At 37.1% G+C, this 22800-nt stretch overlaps 1 protein-coding gene across 1 annotated transcript in view; it reads right to left on the bottom strand.

Moving 5' to 3' along the window:
- Window positions 1-1727: 1727 nt before the first annotated feature.
- The window catches only part of nAChRalpha1 (nicotinic acetylcholine receptor alpha1), an 83377-nt gene continuing 62304 nt past the window's right edge, over window positions 1728-22800 (bottom strand). Inside the window, exons 5-10 of the mRNA XM_018113475.3 lie at window positions 22120-22229; window positions 16139-16319; window positions 13034-13494; window positions 12764-12975; window positions 10459-10757; window positions 1728-8478 (exon numbers count right to left, since the gene is read on the bottom strand). Of these exons, the coding sequence (XP_017968964.1) occupies window positions 8272-8478; window positions 10459-10757; window positions 12764-12975; window positions 13034-13494; window positions 16139-16319; window positions 22120-22229 (1470 nt within the window). The 3' untranslated portion in view covers window positions 1728-8271. The remainder of the gene's footprint in view (window positions 8479-10458; window positions 10758-12763; window positions 12976-13033; window positions 13495-16138; window positions 16320-22119; window positions 22230-22800) is intronic.

Genomic DNA, 22800 nt, shown 5'->3' with positions numbered 1-22800 from the left:
AAGGATTTTGAATGTATTACATGTATGTATGTATATATGTATATATGTATATGTATATGTGTACACATATATATATATATATATATATATATATATATATATATATATATATATATATATATATATATATATATATATATATATTTATATATATATTAATGTATGCTTTGTTTGTGAAATGTAAATGCAATTTTTAAAATTTTTAATTTTTGTTTGACATTTACTTTGAATATTAGTGAGCAAACATTTGTTCACACGTTATTATTATAATTATTATTTTATTTACTTATTTTTTTTGTTAATTTGCAGTGTAATTATATTTGATTAGCCTACGCTTAAGCCAAACATTCTTTTTTATGATTTATGATTTAATTGCAAATATTTTACATAAGTTTTCCTATACCCATAGCTTAATTAACTTACATTTTGTATTGATTTAACTAAATACCCAATTTAGTTCAAATTGATTTTGTGTATAATTTTTGGAAAGTTTTTGTTGTTTTTTTTTTTGTAGTTGGCGCAACGAACTAAAATTTGGTTTAGTTTCGATGTTTCGTTTGGCGTCAGTTACTGTTATTTTAGATATTCCCATTCTCCTTTTTCTTTCCGCATTTTTTTTTTTAATTTTCTCGTATTTTGTTTATTTATATTTACTGATCAAATATTCTTTAGTGTATCATGCTCATTGGCATTCAATATTTAACTTTAATTTGTGGTGTTGTTTTCTCCAGTGAATTGCAAGATATTTTCTTTATCGTAGTTTGCCTTTTTTTGACATTTTTGTTCTTGGTTTTTCTAAGTTAAAAATCTCGTTGCTAAAATTTATAATTAATCATAATCTCGATTTGTGTTCTGTTTTCTTTTGTTTATTTTCTTTTTTTTTTTTTTAATATTTCTTGTTGTATTAATGAATTCATATTGGAATTGAAAATTTGTTTGTAAAATGTACACAAGAATGCAACGGAAGCGCTTAATTCTAACGGCACCTAGCAGTTAATACACAAAATATACACACATACATATGCATACACATATATACACATATATATTATTACATGGTACATCTGTTTATCGAAATTTGTGTATGGTAAGTACTTAAGTACATGTGTAATTTAAAAAGTACAACTAGATTTATTAACTTAGTAGTTTACACATTTGATTTCCGTTTCCTCAGTCACAAACATACATACACATACATATATAGCTATACGCACACATACAAATTACTATATATATGTATATATATGTATATGCTATATCATAAAAATGATGCAATCAAAACGTTTTCGTATGCACTTTATACAATTTAAATATATATAATAGTGTGTGTGTGTGTGTGTATGTATGCATGTGTGAGTGTGTGTGTGTGCATCCGCATGAGTGTTTGTCGGTGAGTAAATATTTTACTTGCATTTTATTTATATATGCAGTTACTTTATGAGCATTTCCATTAAATCGAGTCCAAAAAAATTAATTTAAATAATTTAATATTTAATCAAATAGTACAGACCTTAATAAATAACAAAATATTGATCGATTTCTTAAATTTCATTTATTTTACTTCTAAAACATCTTTAAGCACTCTCTTAATGACTTGATGCAAATTGTGAAAATTTATTACAACAGTTACGAAATGAATATGAAGTGCTTAACCGATAGTTATCGATAGGACAGGATAAGGATTGGCATGGAATGCGTTGAGATGTTGATTGCTTTATTTATGTGCATTTTGTTGTGTTGTTTTTTTTCTGTTGTTGAAACCTTTTATTCATTGCACTTATAAGAAAAATTGTTTTCATAGACTCGTTTTATTTTTGCTCTTAATTTTTTTTTTTATTGGCAACTCAACGCAAAGCTGTGAATGTGTTGATCTTATGTACAAGACGTAGTTGTTGAATGTCGTGCTTTGGGCGATGGAGGAAGCTAAAAGATTCTAAAGTCGTGTGGCTTCTATTGTCAGGTACTTAATAAGTTGTGAAAACTAATAGAATAGGCTGGAGAGAGATAGAAAGAGAGAGAGGGATGGAGTGCGCTCAAAAGTATGCAATGAAAATTTAGGCGAGTTCAGTGAATTGCCGTGCAGTGCATGTGGATGTATGTATGTATGTGTGTGTGTGCCAGTGTTTCTCTATGCGTATTTCGGCTTAAGTAGAATTAATATTTTGGTTTTTGCATTCATCAGCTCCACTTGCCAGTGCGCTTCCAATTGTTTGATTTAGCAAATACGCAGACTTTGTTTCTTGTTCTTGTTGTGTTTGCTACAATAGACGACCTTTGATTGGAAGACATCCGATTTTATGTTTTTGAATCTCAGGGTCAAGCCGCATATATATATCAAATACCTATTATTTTATTATTATTATTATTATTTTTTTTTTTAATATTTAACTTGTTTAATATATTTTGTTAATAGCTATTTCTTTCGTTTAACTAATTATTTTTATTGTAATTGCTAAGTGTGGCTCCAAAAATTGCATAAAATGAAACACTTTGTGGTTGAGAGCACCCTTTCCTTCTCAAAGCTGTTCATTCAATTCACTGACGAATCCCATAACTCAACTATTAGGAACCAGTTCCCCGACTGGAAAGGGCACTTCATCTGCATCAAAACAGTGCAATTCTCTAAATGGTTTGTGTTGTCTAGCAATCTGTGTACATGAATTCGTTGTCTGCTGTGTTTACTGTACTCAAATCAAGTGTACCTGAAATAAATTCTTGTTGCTGTCGAATATCGTATCGTGCGATGTTGGTCTCGTGACAATAATATAGCTATTATATGGAAAAATTTGATCTAAGTTTGGAATCTGAGCCTATTTTTTTCTTTTTGTCGCTTAACTAGTTTCTTATAAATGTGTGTGTGTGTGTGTGAATGTTTAAATGTGAGTGGAAGTGTGAATATTGACTAACGTTGATATATACAGTTAATGAATATGTTTTAATATATTATAGCTAATGGTTGCATTAAGTTTGAAGACTTAAACCGCAATGTTAACTTCGAGCCCCGTTTTGCAATGTCTGAATTATCATACGAGTATCTTACTTGGCTAGTCGTTTCATTTGAAGTGTGTGAAGCCGAGATACACACATTCCGAACATTCATACATTTATATATGTACCATATTAGTATATTTGTATATCTGCAGATATATGAATATTATTTAATCATTTATTTTCTTCATTTTTTTTTTTTTTTTTTTTGCATTTTCTTTTGTCTTAATTGTGGCAGTATTTTAATTACATTTTTTACTTTTAATCGCTTTGCTTGCAGTGCTCAAAACTATTCCGGGTAGTTTCTTTTTTTTTTTACATTTCCGTAATTTCCATAATAACTAATTTGTATATTTTGGAATTTTTTCGATTTTTTGTTTTTCACATGAAGCACACTAAACATTTAGCTAGAGCCTGAAACATTAAACTAAAACTAAACGCGTTTTAAAAAGGCGAATTCAAAATGTTTGACATTACTAGCATAATTTTCGGCTTACAATTTTAATTAATTTTGTGAGTTTTTTGTTTTTTTTTTTTTATTTTTGCATTGTTGTTTGTAAATTTAATTTTAAATATTATTAATTTAGTACATACATAAATATGATTTAATGTGCAAATGAACTGTACAATTATGAATTTGAGGTGTACTAACCGACTAACTGACTGACTGACTGAGTGACTGATTGATTGAATGACCGATTGATTGCTTGCGTGTATGCATGCAGCTGTGCACATACACACGCACACACACACATACACACAAGCCAGTTTGATTATAACCTAAAAACACAACCAATGAGAGCATATACACGTCTATGTATTTGACTTTATCGAATCGCCTTCGATTTTCATAGTTGGTACGTTTTCGTTATAGTTGTATTATTATTTATTTATTTATTTAAATATTTATGTTTTTAGTTCTCTATGTTTTTCTTTTTTTTGTTTATGTTTTGCTTTAGCGTGTCGATTTTCCCAAGTGAAACAATTTACAAAAATGTTTGTTTGAAATTTAATTTTCAATTTTGTTTGACTCTTTCTTTCGTTTTATTCGTCTTTTGTTTTGAATCGTTTGCATTCCTTGCATTGGCTTTGACTTACACAAACAACCTTGCAAAGCCGAATAATAGTTGTTGCTATACACAATTCAGATTTGATTTTAATTCAAATATGCGATTTACGTTATTTAGTATAGTTTATTCACAGAAAAGTTACGCCATTTACTTGTCATTAGTTTATGCTTTTTCTATATTTTTTCGATTTATTTATAATTAATATATTTATTTTGTTGATTGTCTAAAACTATAACAAAAATTTGCTTAGCTTAAGTCTGCTTTGCCTTGCCCTAATTAAATTTGTAAATTCCCTTGGAACTAAGTGAAGCTGAATGTGCCTGAATTAAGGAATAATTTTAGTTTTCTTTGCATTTAAGCAACAACGTAGGCAGAAATCATTGCAAAATAAATGTGGGTGAATGAATGGAATAAAGCAAGCGGATCTTATGCATACAGGAAATAGACTTTACAAAAACATATACATACGAGTTTCATAATTACAAGTGTTTTAATTAATTCCATGAATTTTTTACTATTTACATACGAACTGATTTGTATCTAATTTTTTGAAGTTTTAGAACAAACAATCAAATAAATCATGTTTGCCTATAATTACATATTATTATTTATTATTATTTTTGATATTAGCCAATATACTTTTCTCTGTGAATAAGTTGAACGCAGCTTTCTTTCCTCTGTTGTCGATCATTGATCTATGTATAAATATTTCGTTTTGAGATTTCTGATTTTACGGTTTAGTTATTTGGTTCTAAGTACAACATATACGCTGTGCTTAGATTTTGCATATAAATATTTATGTAGTTAGATGTGTATGCGTATGCACATATATATATTTACTATATATATTCGTTATGTGGGTGTATAAATATTTTTTTTTCAGACTTTTTAATTATATGCTTTTCAAAACGGAAGTCGAGACAGTTGTCAAATAGTTGTTTTTTTTTTCGCTCATTCTGTTTGGCATTTTCATTTTTTGTTAATTTGTTGATTTATTTATTTTATTTTTGTTTTTGTTTTTTTTTTTTTTTTTTTTGGTTTTCATTTTTTAGTGCTTCTGGGATTTTAACTTTATAAGCTCAGTTGAATACGTTTAATATTTGATGTAATTATTCAATGTACAATTATCATATTTTATTATTATGGCCTGTCTGTGGTTGAATGTCTCTCTGTGTATGCATATGTGTGTGTATGTATGTTTGTTTAAATGCTTATGCAATTTTTTGTTTATTAATAATAAATTTATTTATGATATTTTTTTTTATTTAAATAACATTTATTTACGTTTAGTTAATAGCTAAATATTTAAAAAATGTTAACTGTTGATTTTTATGCACTTTACATTTTAACACACCAAAATGGTGCAGCTATTTAAATGTTAATTTATTTAAATTACGTTTTACATGTGTATGTGTGTTCGTTAACTGTGTTTCTTGCACTTGCTCATATTTGTTTTACATGCGTACTGGGTGCTACGCTATTCGTTTATGTATCTGCCTGCATCTTATCCAAATTCCTCTAGTCCATTCAATTCAGTTTAATATTAATAATTTATTCTTACAGCTTGGAATGAAAATGTCTGCAAACACTTAAACACTTCAATGCCAACAGCTCTCTAATAGTCTCTCAACACATTGCCAATTATGGCTGCAATGACAAATAATTGTGCAAAATCATTGCATACCATAACAAATACATACATGCTTACACACATATTTAAATGCGAATTTGTGTGTACATTTGTGCGGGCTTTGTTGTCGTACTGACACATTTGTTGGCTTGGAAAACTATTTTAATTAATACACATTCACAAATGTTGAATATTTTCGAAGTGGAATTTTAATTAAACTTTTGCCCCCATCTGCACGCACAAAATCCCCGACGAGAGTTAAGTCAACGTCAGCGGGAACAACAGCAAAACGAATATAACAATTATAAACAGCAAAAGAGCCTGACAATCCTGCGCTGCAGTTGAGTTGTGGCGGCATTCCTTGCTAATAGCTTCAGCAGTTTTCATTTATGGTTTTTGCCTCATTCGTTTGCATGCAAGTTATGCAAATTTTCGGTGTACTTTTCGAATTTTTTATATTAACTTTCAAACACCCACACTCATGCAAATTGCATTCCTCACTTAATTTGTTGCATACCCTGCGGAGCTTGCCAACGCCCAATGGCATTTGCGTTGTTAATATTTTGCCTGTTGTTGTTGCTGCTGTTGCTGTTGCTGCTGCTGCTGCTGTTGCTGCTGTTGATGTAGCGGGAAAAACTTTAGCAAAATCAATTAAAAATGCAAATAAAAGAAACCTTGCGGCAAGTTTCGTTTGCTCTGGCATTTCAATTGAAGGTGTTTCTTTGTGTATTGCACTCTGCCAAGGCTATAACAGTGCCCAGCTCTTCAGCTCTCCAGCTCCACACAGATCCCGCCAGCACTTCAGCTGCAGGCAATTAAAAAGTTTTTAAATTGAATCTCCTAATATTTAAGATGCAAAGCATCTGCAAAATTGAATAAAAAGCAATGTGCAACCTGTCAGAGGATGACTAGCTTAATCAATGGATTTCATATTTCAAATACAGCAGCAGGATGTGTTCAAAGACTACACAAACGAATAGCGTAAATTACTCTAACAAAGTGTCAAATATAGTGTCGTATTTTCTTGCAGATTTGATTTGGGTTTTCATTTATTTCCTCTATTTGTATTTAATTTGTTTTTCCCCTTGCAATTAACTTTAGTTATTGAATTTGAATTGTCTTAAATTTGTTGTGAGTTTAAACAATGTTTTCGTATATATATATATGTGTATGTCCCATACATTTGCTTGTTATATATACTTACAATATACATACGTATGGTTGTATGTGTGTGAGTGTGTATGTGTGTGTGTGTGTGTATCTCTTGTAGTAAAAATGTGTTAGTTTAAAAATTTGATGTTGTCTTATTCAACATTTGTAACTAAATTTATTTCAGAATTTCGCGCTTCATTTGACCAAGTCGCCGGCTGGCTGAACTTTTTGGTTTGGTTTTGCTAATATTACTTTTGGTTGGCTTAAAACTTATGTAGCTTAGCTAAGACTAATTAAGACTTAGTTGCTAATTATGTTTACATCATTACATAATTTAGTCACTTATCAGTTAGGTATTACTTACGCTAAAACCAGTTTCAAACTTGATGCATTTCGCCAACTCGCATTAGCTAAGTTTTATTCATATTTTGGTAAAAATTACGCGAAAAATATGCACAAATAGATAAATAATTAAAATTGATTACGATAACACTTTCAAACACACGCATACAAACACACTGAACACATGCAGTCAATTTTGTTTTTATTCGTATATATTTTTTGTTTTCTTTTATTCATTTCTTATGCTTTTTGTTTTTGCTTGAATTTAAAATGCCGTTTTAAAACATTTTGTTATGTGTGTTTTGTTGTTGTTGTTGTTGTTCTATTTTGTGAAACTTTAGAACTAAAAATCAACAAGGAACTTTTTGGCGCTCAAAAATACAATACAAATTACAAAACGTTTACTTTACTTTTGTTTTTGTTAATTTTTTTGTTTTATTTTATTTAATTTTTTATTTTTTTACAATTCTGGCTGCTACATGACGCAACACTGCACAACCATCCAACACTGACATACGTTCATACATAAAATATGATCCTTCACGCACACATCCATCAAAAACTTAATAGCTAAGCCCTTAGCTTTGCCAGCCATGGAGGGCTGTCGTGTCAGTGTCATTTACGTGTGTATGTCAAAGTCGATCTTGCAACACAGTTATTGACGTGATTAGCGTTACGCAACACTACAATACTTGCCTTCCTTTACTTTACATACATGTTTTGATCAACTGCTCGTAAACTCGCAATCGCAATCGCAATCGTTCGATTGTATTTGGTTTTATTTATTTTTAATTTAGTTTTGTTTGTCTTCAATTTCCAATGTTCGCATCGCTTCGCTGCTTACAATGGGCTCCATGAGCTGGTTATCGTTGCGTTATCGTTATCGGTATCGCTGTTGGCAATGTTGGCAAGAACACTATTGCTGCTGATACTGCTCTGGTTGCTGCTGCTAGTGTTGAACAACACCGATGAGACGCTCATGGTCTGGCTCATTGTATATTATCCACGATCATCATCGCGAGCGGCGAACAGGGTTCGCAACGAGCTGACGATTAAATTCCACCAGCCCGCTGCGAACCCAAGTGGTCGCTATAAGGAGTTATCACTGCCCATTTTGAGCAGCTCGAACTTCTTCTTGGCTATTTTCGAGTATAGTATATCAATCGGCTGCGATTGATCGTACAAGCTGGGCGCTTGCAATATAATTAGCGCTGTGCCGACAACGCAAGCGATTGCGAAAATCCACAGAAACATACGATCCAATACCATGGCCACATATTTCCAGTCCTCCTCAACCTGCCAAAGAAAGTAAATAATGTTGAAAATATATTAAGTATACGCATAAGAATCATTGAAGAGGAGTATCACGGGAAAAGGGTAGCTAGCTTATGTAATCCGTCTGTTTTTCCATCTCTAAATTAATCAAACTGATCTGAGTTGAAGCTTTTCCAGCTCAAGTCTGATTCAAATCACCGAAACTGAAGAGGCTAAATATTAGTGTATACTCTATACACTATTACATACAATCATATAGTTAAAGACCCTTCATTTATATATAATTTTTCGTATTTAAATTTCTATTAAAGAATTAATTAAATGTATTTTGGTTTGCAAAGCCAACGTCCACAATGCTGCCACAACACTTTACAAAAGCTTTTCAGATGCGCTTTACCAAATCTATTTCAATTTCGTTATTGATTCGAAATTTGCGCTGCATAAGTTGAACCCAAACAGAGTTGATTCAGGGCAGGGCATTGCCTGGCTGTGGCCACAATGATTGGCAAACTTGCTCTCTGAATCCAGAATGGTGCTTTCCGATTGCACGCTGCCAACCATTTGAGCACAAACAACTCAATCACTCAGCCCGAATTCAGTTCAACGTGACGATGCGCCCGATCTGCCCTCTGTCCTCGCCGTTTTTCCCATTTCCCCGTTCGCACTCGCTCCCCGGGTCCACTATTTACAATTTTTGATTAGAGAAATGCAAGCAACGTGATTCGAGCGGCTGCATGGCTCGCTGACTAATGCGGGTTATCAGGAGCCGGCTTAAACACGTCGCGACCCCGCCAGTCCGATATGCCGATATGCCGACTGACTGATTCGTGGTCTGATACTGGTCTGGCCAATGTTTGCAATGGGCGTGGCGAAAACTCAATAATATTGCGCGCCAGCATTTTGTGACGTAATATCGATTTCAATACATCCCATCTGCCCGTTTCCATTTCACGCTTTTGAATGCAAAGTGTATTACGTAAAAGCTCTTAACGAATTGACATTAAAGCATCCTAATTAATCGAAGACAAAATATTGATTGTAGCTTTAATCAATCGAAGTTACGCTACAACAATTGCAGTTATTGGTATTCTGAAAGCAACTTTATGAGCATTTCCTGTACAAGAAAGTTTCAGTAAGAGATGCATCCTAATGAAGAGCCAGCACATTCTCTGGTGCTTTCTCTTGAGTGCCATTGACTAAAGGCTCGGGTCAGTCGACTAGCACTTTAATTATTACGCTTTAAGAATCTCTTCAAAGTCTTTCGTCGAAGTATTTCCCTTTACGTGTTTCCTTTACGTATTTCCTCTACGTATTTCCTCTACGTATTTACTCTACGTATTTGCTCTACGTATTTGCTAAGCATGTCTCCTCCAATTCTTTAATGCTCAGCTGAACGATCACACACTTCACAACATTTTACTGTACTGAACTAGTGACCCCCAGCAGGCTTGGGCGACTGAAGAAGTGCTACAGCTGCTGCTTTTTATATAGGGCGACTAGCACTCAATCACTAAAATGCTCTCAAATGTTGTGCTCGGCGACAGGCCCTTGCAGTAGAGCGTTAAATGACCAATGGGAACGCTCTCTGCTACGTCGGGTATTCTAGCTTCGTAACGATCGTTGCAGTCGAGACTAAAGTGACCAATAGGAACACCCTCTGCTGCGTCGTGCATTTTAGCTTCGTTAGCTTCGTCGGGGCCGTTGCTGTCGATCTTTAAGTGACCAATGGGAACACTCTCTGCTGCTGCAAGCACTCTAGCCTAGTTTTACTCAAATATAAATACCATATGAATGCTGCTGCATACACATAGCTACGAAGATGATCTTCTTTTCTTGAATGGCATAGATACTCGGACAGACTCTTTATTTAGTGGCATAGACAGCACTTTCTGCTGTTCTATAGTTCTCTTTCTGAGGCTAAATCTGAATCACTCAATAGATTTATCAATATCTCAATCTAGCCTGAATAGGCGTCTATTAAGTTTCTATTTATGTACTTACGCTTTCAAACTTGTCTTTGTTTTTCACGTGCTGCGCAATGAAGCGCGAGCCTTCGATAGTCTTTTCCATCTCCCGTGCGTAGGGCCTCTCGAATGTAGGACTGAGATCGGCTGCTGCGGCTGCGGCAGCGGCAGCTGGACAACAGCCCGGGCTGATGTCGCCATTGAGACCCGATGGACTGAACAGATCGTCATCGGCGCCCGGCAGTGGCAGTGAGGAGGGCAGAGGCGGATCGCTAAAGCAGTGGGCGGCTATACCACCGGCCGCCGCCAAATCGAAGCGATGAGAGGCGGGTAACACTGAAAAGAGATAAAGTGAAGAGAGAAATTGAGAAATTTGGGAATATAAAAATAGTAATATATATAGCATATAATAATTAATAACATTAAAATATTTCCTAAAAAAATATTACTACGATTTCCAGTAGGTTTTTATCCTTTGACTTTTGTGAGGATCTGTTCCACATTTATTTTTCTTGCACTTATTCCAGTCTGGAAATTTTTAACCTTTCTCATTATAGGGCTAAACACTATTCAAATTCAACAGGTCTTAAATTATGTTTTTGCTCAATGAATTTATTCACTTAGTCGCGTTAAATCACTCAGTACTTAATGTTCCACATAATAACACCATATAACAGTGAGCTCTAAAAGTATACCGCTCGCATAGATTTTAGCATTTGTCAGAGTCTGCGCTTTTCATCTACTTATTCTATTTGCCGTTCAGCTTATGCTCTTGAACATCTTTAATTGCGCACATTTTGCTGCTCGCTTTCATCGTTCAGTTATGGTTCTGTATTTTTTATTGCAGTACGCAATAACAGCATTTGGTAAATCAAATTGCTAGCTATTTCGCAGCTCTTTTATTTTGATGTGGCCCCATTTTATTTTCCATTTTTTTTTCTCCTATTTTTTTTTTATGCGCAAATGCAATTTGTAACTTTTTCAGCGCTCTGCTTTGTATTGGTGCCCCTTTTATTTCTTCGCAATGTCCCTAAGGAGGTGCAGGACAAAGGCTGAAAAGTAGCAGCAGCAGGAGCAGTAGAAGCAGCAACAGCAGCAGAAACAATAAAGAAACTCAGTAAATAGTTAGCTGCATTCTACTTATTTTGTATTTATTTGACAGGGTGTTTTCAAGTTTCAATATCTTCCTTTTGGCCGCCCATAAAATGGGAGAGCGCAGACTAAAAGCGGAAAAGGAAGTAAAGAAAAACTATTAATTGAAAGCCGGCTGGACTTTCGGATAGCGAAAAGTAGTCACCAAGTGGCTTAAGCTCCAGTTTTCCTATTTTTCTCTCTTTGTGGGTTTCTTTTATTGCGCTTCGTGGGCAACTGACATTCCATGGCGTCTGCTTTTTGAGTGGTTTTACGTGTCGTACACTCAATAGGGAGTGGCAACTGTGGTAGCGAAAGTAACTATTTGATGTGTCGCATAGATGCACACTGCCAAACTTTATTTCTATTTCGCATCCATGGCATAATTGGTATTAATATCGATGCATCGTGCATTTGTGAAAGGGCACTTTTATATTTCCAACTCAAAAGACTATTGAATTAGAACTAGTTCTTGTCTCTGTGACCGTCAGGTACATATTGTCTCCGCTTTTGGTACTTTTGCCACAAGTCTGTAATGAGCTCAAACGTCGTCGACGACAGTGACAAAACGATACAAAAGTAATTTCTAAAGCGAATAATTCTTGGACGAGTTGCAGCAAGTTTTCTCTTTACTTTTCAGTAGAAACTTATGCAACTTGTCTGCTTGGCTGGCTGTTGGTTTGTCTCGTTTGCTTCGGTTGGCTGTTCTCTGTTCTCTGTTCTCTCCTCTATTTGACATCAGCACTGCCACTTGGCAGTGCAATTGCCCGTTAATTGCCATAAATTATTTGCGCTTGGAGCCTCCAGCAACGGCGCTGGGCATTCAAATTCATATAATTTCAATGTAGTTGCGCACATTTAAGCGAAATATAAACTCCGCTCGGCTGCTTGCTTGGTTGCCTGGTTACCCAACTATATAAAGCTCTGTGCTGGTAACTTAATGCGCTAGCTAAAGCCAGTTGAAAACACGCATAAATTTCAAGGCGACAACAAAGGCGGCAGCTAGAACCTACATCGAGTCCAGCGTCTAGCTGCAACTGCAACTGCAACAAAGCCAAAGTTGTGAGCAACAAAAAGTTTGCCCCAAGCCGAAATAAAAATGGAAGCTGTGTGGGGCTTCTGAAGACTCCCGTTGACTTTGACAAAGGCGCTTACAATGGTGCAGGCCAGTGGCAGTGGCAGAGCAGCTTAGAGATGGCAGAGGAACTCACCTGGTATGCCGTAGTCGCCGCTAAAGCGCTTGGTGTCATAGTTAACAAACTTGTCCACGTCTGGCGGCAAATGAAAGACGTCTGTGAGCACCTCGGGCGGCTGATCCTCTTCGGGGTCCTCCTTTTTGGGCCGCTCAATGCAGAGCAGCCTGGGCAGGATTTTTATGAAGACGCGCTGCACCCACGGCGCCATGCGATGCGTCACTGGTGATCTGCAGGCATGTGAGTTAGCTAAGGACCCAACGACAAACGCCTCAAGTTTCCACTCACCTAAAGTTGACGTTCAGCACCGCAATGGTTACCACAACCGACAGCGTGACCAGCATCATAGTGAAGAGCAAATACTTGCCCAGCAGCGGCACCGTCAGCGACGTCGGCGGAATAATCTCGGCCAGCAGTAAAAAGAACACAGTCAACGACAGCAGGATGCTGATACAGAGCGAGATCTTCTCGCCCGAGTCGCTGGGCAGATAGAATACCAGCACGGACAGGAATGATATGCCGACGCATGGTATGATCAGATTAACCGTGTAGAAGAGCGTCTTCCGCCTCAGCGTCAGATTGAACACGATGTCCAGGTAGGGCTCCTCGCAGCAGCTGTAGAACTTCTCGTTGCGCACCGCCGGCACACGCATAATATCCCACTCGACCGAGATGTAATAGTCCTGCAGATCGATGCCCACCTCAATGTTATCCGAGTCGGCGGTTTGCTTCAAGTGCCGCAAGTCGACCTGAAACGAGAATGGAATAAATTCATTTACAAATATATTTAATTGATACTCGAATAGAATTCTATTAATTGAAATTGTATTTGAATATGATTAAAGTTCTGGTTCAAATTCAATTCAATAAATCAAAAGAATATATATTGTAGTATTCAATATACTCTGATCAATGGAGTATTGTACTTAATTTACCATTTATTAGGTTCACATTGTTGGGCTGTATCGAGATCTGTGCGAGCTGTTCAGCATATTTGATTTATGCGTCGACTCGCTTGACAATGCAACACCTGTGCAATTGTACTGCCATTAACATTGATTTGTTGTCTCATTTTCCAGCAGACGATGCCGAATCAGCATCGACAACAGAAACACTTGGCTCAAGTGTCTAGCAGACGGCAATGGCGCAATGAATTTGCCAAGGCAGCGCGCAGGTGTCGCTGCTTCCCAATCAAATGTTGCTGCAGATGTTGAAGTCGAAAACGTACTCGTACTTTTGACAAATTTTTGACAATCGTCAATTGCCCAACGAATTGCGATTGCCTCCCCCCAAACCCCAACCCCCGTCTCCCATCCAATAGAGGTGGCAGCTGCGAACTTAACTTTGGCTCACGTTCACCGCTGAACGTGAAAGACATTTACGTTTTACCATTTATTTCAGTTCATTTGTTATTGCGCTTGTTAGCTATTTGTTGTTCGTGGCGAACTTCATTTATTTGTCAGCTCCGCTTCCATTGACTCTAGCTCACTTTTCTTTCTACTTATATTATTGACAATCTGCAGTTATTCACCGTTTCGATTGACTAATGGAAATCATCTAGATTTGATTTGGGTCATCTATTTGGAGATGTCAGTGTTTTTTCAATTCAATAGGAATAGCTTTTACTTTCTGTTTGCACATCTTTAATGTCACTAATTGAATAAAATCAATTTGTTTTTCGCAAATACACCCACCCACACACACACACACACACACACATACACAATTTTCGATTGCTTCTCTGCTATTATAGAAACGCTGCAATGCATTAACGCCCTGTTGTGCCAATTGGGCACAAACAGAATTCTGAATAAGCGACGAAATCAACTGGCGAACATTTTTTATATGCTGGCAAGCATGTTTACTCCTTCCATGATTCCATATACACACATACACACACGCGCACATACATATATGAATGTTTTTATGAAGTTAAATTCAATGAAGCATGTTGAAGCTCCCGATGCGTGAATGCGCCATATTTTTCAGAAAGAAAAAGCAAATCGGAAAATTGCGGAATGCTGTAAACGACTGCGTCATACTCGCTCATGCAATTACATAAAGTTGGGCATCCAAAATATTAGTAATCAACTAAAACCAAAACAATTCACTTTGGCTGTGAAACAAACAAAGCTAAAGAGGATTTTTCCTGATGAAAAACTAAAATGCTCCATATTTTTGTTAATTTGCGTAACTTTAGCTTTAAATGTGGCGGAGTCCCAGTGGTCGTGTAGAGCCTATCTCCAGCCAATATGGTCTTTGCTTTAGCACAATTAAAATGTTTGCTTACTCTTACATATAACATGTGTAGAGAAACTCTGGACTCACAGATAATTCAGTATTATTTATGAGCACAAGCAGACAACATTCAATGAAAGTAATGAGCAGATGTAATTTGAATTTAAATTTGACAGACGGACGATATATAAACTTTACGTAAGAAAGAATAACAAATAAATCAGCAAGTGTGTTATTAATTCGTTGTGTTGGGCTTCCAGTTTGCAGCTTGTTGCTATATGTCAATTTCGATTTGGCTGTAGCTGCTTGCTGTTCCTTTGACAAACGAGTCCCAAAAAGTTTCCAAAGTCTTGGCTGGTTCATTAAACGCAGCTGCTGGCTGTTATCTCCTACTCGCACACACACATGTGCGTGTGTGTGTGTGCGGGTGAGAGTCTTGTGATTTATCACATGCCCAGGAATGAAAAAAAAACACACACACACACACGAGCGAACGAACGAAACGTGTCAAGTGTACAAAAACACAATAAACATTAGCAACAGTATTGAAATAAATAAATATACAACAGCCATTCACGAGTGCAGCCCCGAGCGAGCCACGCCCCTGTAAGGAACCTTTATTACTGGCTGCTTACCCCGAGCAGCGATAAAACAGCGAAACGAACAATCAATTGCCAGTGAGTGAGTCCCTTTGTTTCGCCATTCGTTTCAAGGTCGTCGTAGCCAGCTCAGCGCGGTATAACATGTTTAAAAAGTCATTTTCCTTCCTCACTTTACTTTTCCGTTTTCCAATACACGCACTCTCTCTCTCACACACTTACATATATACATGTGTGTGTGTGAGTGTATGACTGTTTCCGTGTGCCACGCCCATTTGTCTGCCATTGAATTTCGCGACTTAATGCTTTTATAATCGAGTTAAACATTTGATTAACATTTGATTAGCCGTCAGTCAATCAGAAACGACAAACGAAGCCAAAACCCACTGAACTCTTCACCGTATTGATGGATGGCTTAGATCTGAGCTGTGGCAGTGCCATTGATTGACAGCCCACTTGCTCTCTCTCTCTCTCTCTCTCTCTCTCTCTCTGCTTCCCTCCCTCTGGAGCCAAGTGATAAACTTGCATATATAAGCACTTAAGTACTTTCACTTACCATGTAACCATCGTATGTCCACGAGCCGAACTTCATGAAACATGTCTGCTCGTCGAACGGAAAGTATTCGACATCAATTTCGCAAAAGGATTTATAAATGGCGGGCGGCTTCCAGACCACTTTGCCCGTGTGATGAAGAATTGCTTTTGTCATTATTGTCACTTCATAGTTGCCATCGGCGCTGCGAAAATATAAGAAATATATTCACAGTGAATGAGTAAACGTGTAGATAATTTTTTAATATATCATCTGAGTGTATATCAGAATTTAATATATTTTTTATATAAATTATGAGGTAAATACAATGTGGCTCAATAAACTTAGCATATATATATTTTAGATATAGGATCTCCAACCTCTTTATGCTAATTAGGTTTTTGGTAAATTAATATTTAAGTTTGGATCAGACAGCAAATATCGCTCTTCTATATAATTATATGTTTATTTGCATCAAACAGAAAACAGAAACTGCTTTTATTTAATTGTTTGACAAATTACTTAATCAGTTAACTAAGAAGAATAATTATAAACATTATTATTATTACTGCTTGCGATCTGATTAATATATTCATACTATACTATATATATACTATACTCATACTTATATACTTTACTCATATGGGGCTTGGCACACGCCTTTGAGTTGGATTCAACTTCAGCCTTACTTTATACAGTATTTATTTGGCTCAGCGTGCTCTGCATTTGGCATTCTAGTTTCGATTCACTTCAAGTATTTAGGCATCACTTAAGACAGGTGCGCCGCAAAAGTCTCTATTAGCACGGATTTTCCACCTGTCTCACAGAATTTTCAAATTAAAACGCCTCGACATGAAGCTTAAAAACCACCAACTGCTGCCACACACACACACATACATAGACTAAGAGAAAGAGACAGATAATGATACACTGTTTAGACAGTCAGACCAAACCACAATACCATTTCCGGCGGCCATATTAACTTAACGCCATAAATCTCAGCACTGCTATTATTTTGCGGTAGACACAGGCTCAGTTTGATTGCCCCTCTCTCTCTCACACACACACACACATAGACTGCTGGTTACCCTCTTCTCTTTTTAATCTTTGCAACGCTCCCTCGCTTTTGGCTCTGCCTCCGCTCGGCTGTCATCGTCGTACATACGTTGGAGTATTGCTATTCCCAAAGTGCTATGGCTTTGGCTTTGTTTTCTTTAATTAAATGAATGCTGTTGACAACTTTATTATCAGCTGAACTTTTGTGAACCCAAGGCACCCAGCCAACACCCAGCCACGCCCGGCCAGAGCGCTCTCAACTGCCACAGCCACTTTAATTCTATTATTGTGTATTACGGAGGCGGACCGCTCCTCCATAAATGCATGAAACACACACACACACAGACACACTAATCTATGGTTCTTTTTCAACTGTTTTAGTTTTCAGCATCAACTGCGTAGAAATCAAAAGAAGCGAAATAAAATTTCATTATCTTTCATTAGATTTATAAAAATTGAAATGGCGCACCCAGAACGCTGGATACAAAGTCAAAGAGAAAACTTTTGAACGCCTGCGGATTGGCTCGGTCTCTTTCCATTCGGCTTCAGATTCAGCTGTGGCCTAGCAGATACAAAGATGGCGCACAGTGTGGCTCTCAGATTAACGCGCCGATAGCCACGGTTGCCGGCGAGGGATGGAGCTGACACTCATATGCCGCGTTGTCCCGCATGTATGCGTGAGTGTGTGAGTGCCTGTGTGTGTGTGTGTGTGTGAGTGAGAGAGTGTGTCGCCGCGCACCACCGAATCGCCGTGCAGATAATGGCTGCAATTGTGGTGACCCCCAGGCGTGGTTTCGGTTTTTCGGTTTGGTTATAAACTTTTGTTCTGGCTCTCGTATTTTTCGCATTTTTATTTTTTTTTATTTTAGTCTTTGCGTTGTGCTTTTTGCAGCGCCATCGGCCATTTTAAATGGTTTTTAGCCATTAATGGTTTGCCTGGCGCTGCTGCTGCTTCTGCTGCTGCTTCTTCTTCTTCTTCTGCTACTGTTGTTGTAATAACATTTTAAAATGCTGTGCTTTTGGATTTGTAGTTAGCGTGCAAGTATGTCTGCCAGTGGCCGCGGCAATGGCTTAGTCTATGTGCTTCGCCTCGACTACTGCCTGAGGCCCTCGCTGCTAATGGACAGCGCCGCCGTTGATAGTGGAGGGGCCGGGGTGGGTGACCCAATGGCCAACGGCCGAACGGCCATGGGCATGCACAGCTAAAAACAACATTCGAAGCAATTTTCGCATTTAAAATAAATTTGTAATTAGAAGCTGAAATGTATTTTTAATTAGTTCTACAATTTGAGTTGATCCAGCAAAAGCCATTTTTATAACCAGTTATAACGACCGCAAAGACACACACACACACATTAGCTGTCTGCTGGCAATGTTTCTAAATTATGATATTGCTTAGAAGTTACTAAAACTATTAGCACAGCAGATACAGTCATAAGGAAGCAGCTGACACTGAAACCGACTGTGTGTTGGCTTGGCTTTTTAAAGGAAATTTAGCCACTGTAATTAGCTAGCCATATAAAATATAGATTAAGCTAATGCACCATGGCCAAGGCGAAAATGTATAAAAAATAAATTATTGTGAATTTTAAGTAGTTAGACTTTCTATTCGACTATCATAATCATAATCAAAACATAATTAAACACGACGTCCAAGCGGCAAACACACGTACATATGTACACATATAGTGCCTAAGCTCACACAGTGCTTCTGTGCGCTATGAGAAGCTTTCAAATACGTATTATCAAATAAGTCCGAGAGCCCATTAAATGGAGCCAGCTCGGAGAGCCAGCCGCAATTGCAATCAATTCTAGACTCGAACTAAAAACAAAAACCAAATATAAAAGAAAGATGGAGATAGAAAGAACGAGGGAGCGAGAGAGAGTGAGAGAGGGACAGTCTCTCGTTTTGAGTCCCAGCTCGAGTGCGATTTTAATTTCTTGGATCAACATGAAAATTAATTGCTGGAATTAAGCGGCTTTCACAAATATAAACAGAGTCGCCGTTGCTGTCGTCGCCATTGGCCAGGCTACTCAAATGGGGATCTGAAACTTTTGTGGCTTGCTTTGCCTAATGGCCCACCCACACACAAATACACACACACACAAATACACTCGCAGTGGCTGCTGTTGACGGTTTCTCGGTTTCGATGCGTATTTAATGTGCCCGCTGTAGCACATACGACTAATTATGCCTGGTCAGCAAACTTGGCCATGACACATGGCTCTATCTATGTAGATGCTTTGGGCACTCCATTGAGAGCTGAGCGTTTTTCAAATTTGGATCGAAATTGCAATTTAAAATTGACAAACGTGGAGCGTGGCGCAGGCGAGCCGCAAACAATTAGAGCCAAACAGCGCCAGGCCACCTCCAATAAATTACAGCTTCTGACGCTTGTTGCAAAGGCCGCATAGCAACATGCCCAACAATATTTAATAGGCCAACATGGCTGCACTGCATGTGTGTGTGTGTGTGTGTGTGCCAGGTATTTGTGCCTGGGCCATGTTGTTGTTTGGCTACGCGCTTTGAGAGGCTCCCTCAACTATTTGTTGGCTATTTCACATTTAGCAGGCAATTAAACATTTTTCATTGCATACGAATTTCGGCGTAAATTTTGCCGGATATGCCATCATTCCCCATACAAATACGTGTGTGTGCCAGCGTTTCCCATGACGCTTTTCGCTTGTCTTGGCGTGGCAAAAGTTTGCGCGTGAAATATTGCCAGTTGCAATGCAATTGTGAATTTAAACGCATTTTCAGCGTTGCAAACTTTTGGACCCGCCACATGGTGGAATCTACTGTATTTGCATTCAAGATTACCACAACACACGTATGCCAGTTGTATAAATAACAATGCCTGAAATTTCCGCTTGCATTCAATGTATTTTACAGCGATATTCAATTCAGCCATAATTTTTCGATTTGCAAAAAAAAGGACAAAGTGTTAGTTGATTTGTTATTTAGTTGATTTTTTAGTTATACCTAAATATTTTAAATCTATTTCCGTTGCTGCCATTTTCCTTTTTATGGTCATTCAATTGAAACGTGGCAAAAAATATGTGAGGATATGATTTTGGTATCAATAAAATTTGAGTTAGATAAAACATTTTTATATATTATAGACGATTACAAATCTGAATATTATACATAAAACCTAAATAACAATTTAATTTGGTTTATTGCCTCAGAAACTAAGTTAATTTCCTTTTGTTGTTAAGTAATATACGAGTTTTTTTTATTTAAGATAAATATACTTTAGCAACAAAAGTTTTCGTACAAATAGCCAGAATTCCATATAAAGAGAAAATAAATATTGTGAATTGCGACTGAGGACAGTTAGATGTCTTTTGGAAAGGATAAGAGCAACATTTATATGACACTTCCACTCAGGGGAGGAGTGCGTTAAATTAACTTTACAGACGCTATTTATTTCCAGCAAACACAATTAACTACGAGCAGCGGGCAGAGGCCACTTTGGGCTAAACTGGGAATGTCTGTGACGGAGTCGAATGGCACTTCATGTCCAAGTGGCACTAAAGGGAAAAGGCTTTCTAACCGAAGTATTGCTTCATTATAGCCCGTACAAATTATTTTTTCACTTTAAAAATCGTTCACGGTAGCAGCGAACGACAATGGAGGCCATACAACGAGCCCTGTACGCCCGTGTGTATGTGTGTGTGTGTGTGTGATTCGGTGTAAGTACCAGAGAGTTGCTATAGTTACGCACAACAACATGACAATGCTTTTGTCGTTGTTGCCAAATGAAATTTAAGCTTTTTCCAAGCAATAAATTACGAGTTTTTATGACTCTCGCAAAGCGCACACACACCCCGAAAAGTATGCTATGCGAATAGTTCGCATGGCCGAGGCACCAACCAGCAACACACCCAAAAGCGAAGAAGAAGAGAAGACGACCAATACGGCACATAAAGCGCGTAAGCCGATCTGCCAAAAGAGCGATGTCCTCCCTGGTGTTGTAGGCACTGAAGTGCCAGCCCCATCGACAGAGTCAAGTGTTGGCCAGCAAAGCCACTGGCACAGTGGGCGAAATACGAAATCTACAGATAAATCTCCTTAATCGATATTAAGTAAGGACTTTGCGAATAACTTATGCTGAGGGAAAAATATTTGATAAATATGTACATACTAAAAAAGGAAATAAATAAATAAAACAAATAAATAAATATGAAAAAAAAAAATAAATAAAAAAGAAAAATACAAAAAATTAATCAATAAATCAAATTAACTGGATGTTCTTAATATGTATAAATTATTAACATTTACAAAATTAATATAAAACTAATATATAAATATTTAAGCACAGGTAATTAAACATAAATGCATATGAAAAATACAATTAAAAAGTTTTAATTTAGAAATATGTAATCCAGGATAAAAATAAGAGCAACAAAAATATATATTAATGAAAATATTTTCATTTTTGATTCTAAAACAATATTTTCTTAATTCTTTTTTATTATTAATTTTATTTACTTTTTATTTATTTTGTATTTTGTGCCACTGTGCCGTTTATTTGGGGCTGGCTTCACTCCAAGTGAAATACGACACAAGGCAAATTATAATAATTACAGCGAGCATAGCAAAATAAAACGTCCAATTTGAGAAAGCAGACGAGTTGGCAGCAATTTTGTGCTGAGCATAAAGCGAGGCCTGTTCCCCTTTGCTCAGCCGGCTGCAGAGCTGACTCGTTGGCCGGCTCTCATGTTACATTGAAATAAAAATACGTTAATCATTGCCTGATAAATTGCAAGCGTAACTGTGCGCTTTGATTTATGCGCCCGTCGCGCCCATTGGGCAATTATGCAAATGGTGCCAGGCGCCAGAACTTCCCTGGCAAAGCCCTCAAATGCCAGCCCAATGCCTAACCATAAGCATAATAAGTCGGACCTTCGGGCGGGAAGGCTAGGGAATATTGGATGGCACTTACTTGTTATATAGTACTATATCCGGCAGCCATATGTGCTCGGAGGGCACATGCAGGGTATCCACTCCGCCGTAATCGTCGGGATTCCATTTCAATTTGTAGTCGTTCCACTCCTGCAAAACATAGAGAGCCATATTAAAAATTGCCCAGCAATGAATATATTTATGTATATATAGGAATGTACACGTATATCTATATTAAAGGAACTAGACCGAGCCCCTGGCCACATAATTTGCATATAGACGAAAATTGAATTGAATTTGTGGGACATAATGGCTGGCTGTTCTGCCTTGTTGCAATTGCGTTCCATTAATTATGCATTAATTTATTGGTCGCTAAGCTGTTGGCGTTAAATTTAATTTTCGCTGTACAAATATGCGCCGTACGAGCAGCCAGACGCAGCTGTAGGGTATATGCCTAGCTATACCTAGTAATCCGATTATAATATATTGTAGGGTATCTTGCAGTTGTTCATACAGTAGAGCGTGCATCATAAAACTGTAATTATGTTGACTGCCATAAAGCATTGTTGCAACATGCATGCGGCATGCGGCATGCGTTGTGGGTGTTGTTTGCAATTCACAATGGGATTATCGCAGCGCTTGAAGCTTGTCCAAGCAGAAAATGTTCCACAGTTCAAACAAAAAAGAATTAAAACAAAACAAAAAATAACCCTTGCTGATG

Source organism: Drosophila navojoa, chromosome 2, assembly GCF_054131105.1.
Source record: "Drosophila navojoa isolate 15081-1374.11 chromosome 2, UAZ_NAV_1.0, whole genome shotgun sequence".
Taxonomy (NCBI): domain Eukaryota; kingdom Metazoa; phylum Arthropoda; class Insecta; order Diptera; family Drosophilidae; genus Drosophila; species Drosophila navojoa.
This window is presented reverse-complemented; position numbering and strand designations above follow the sequence as displayed.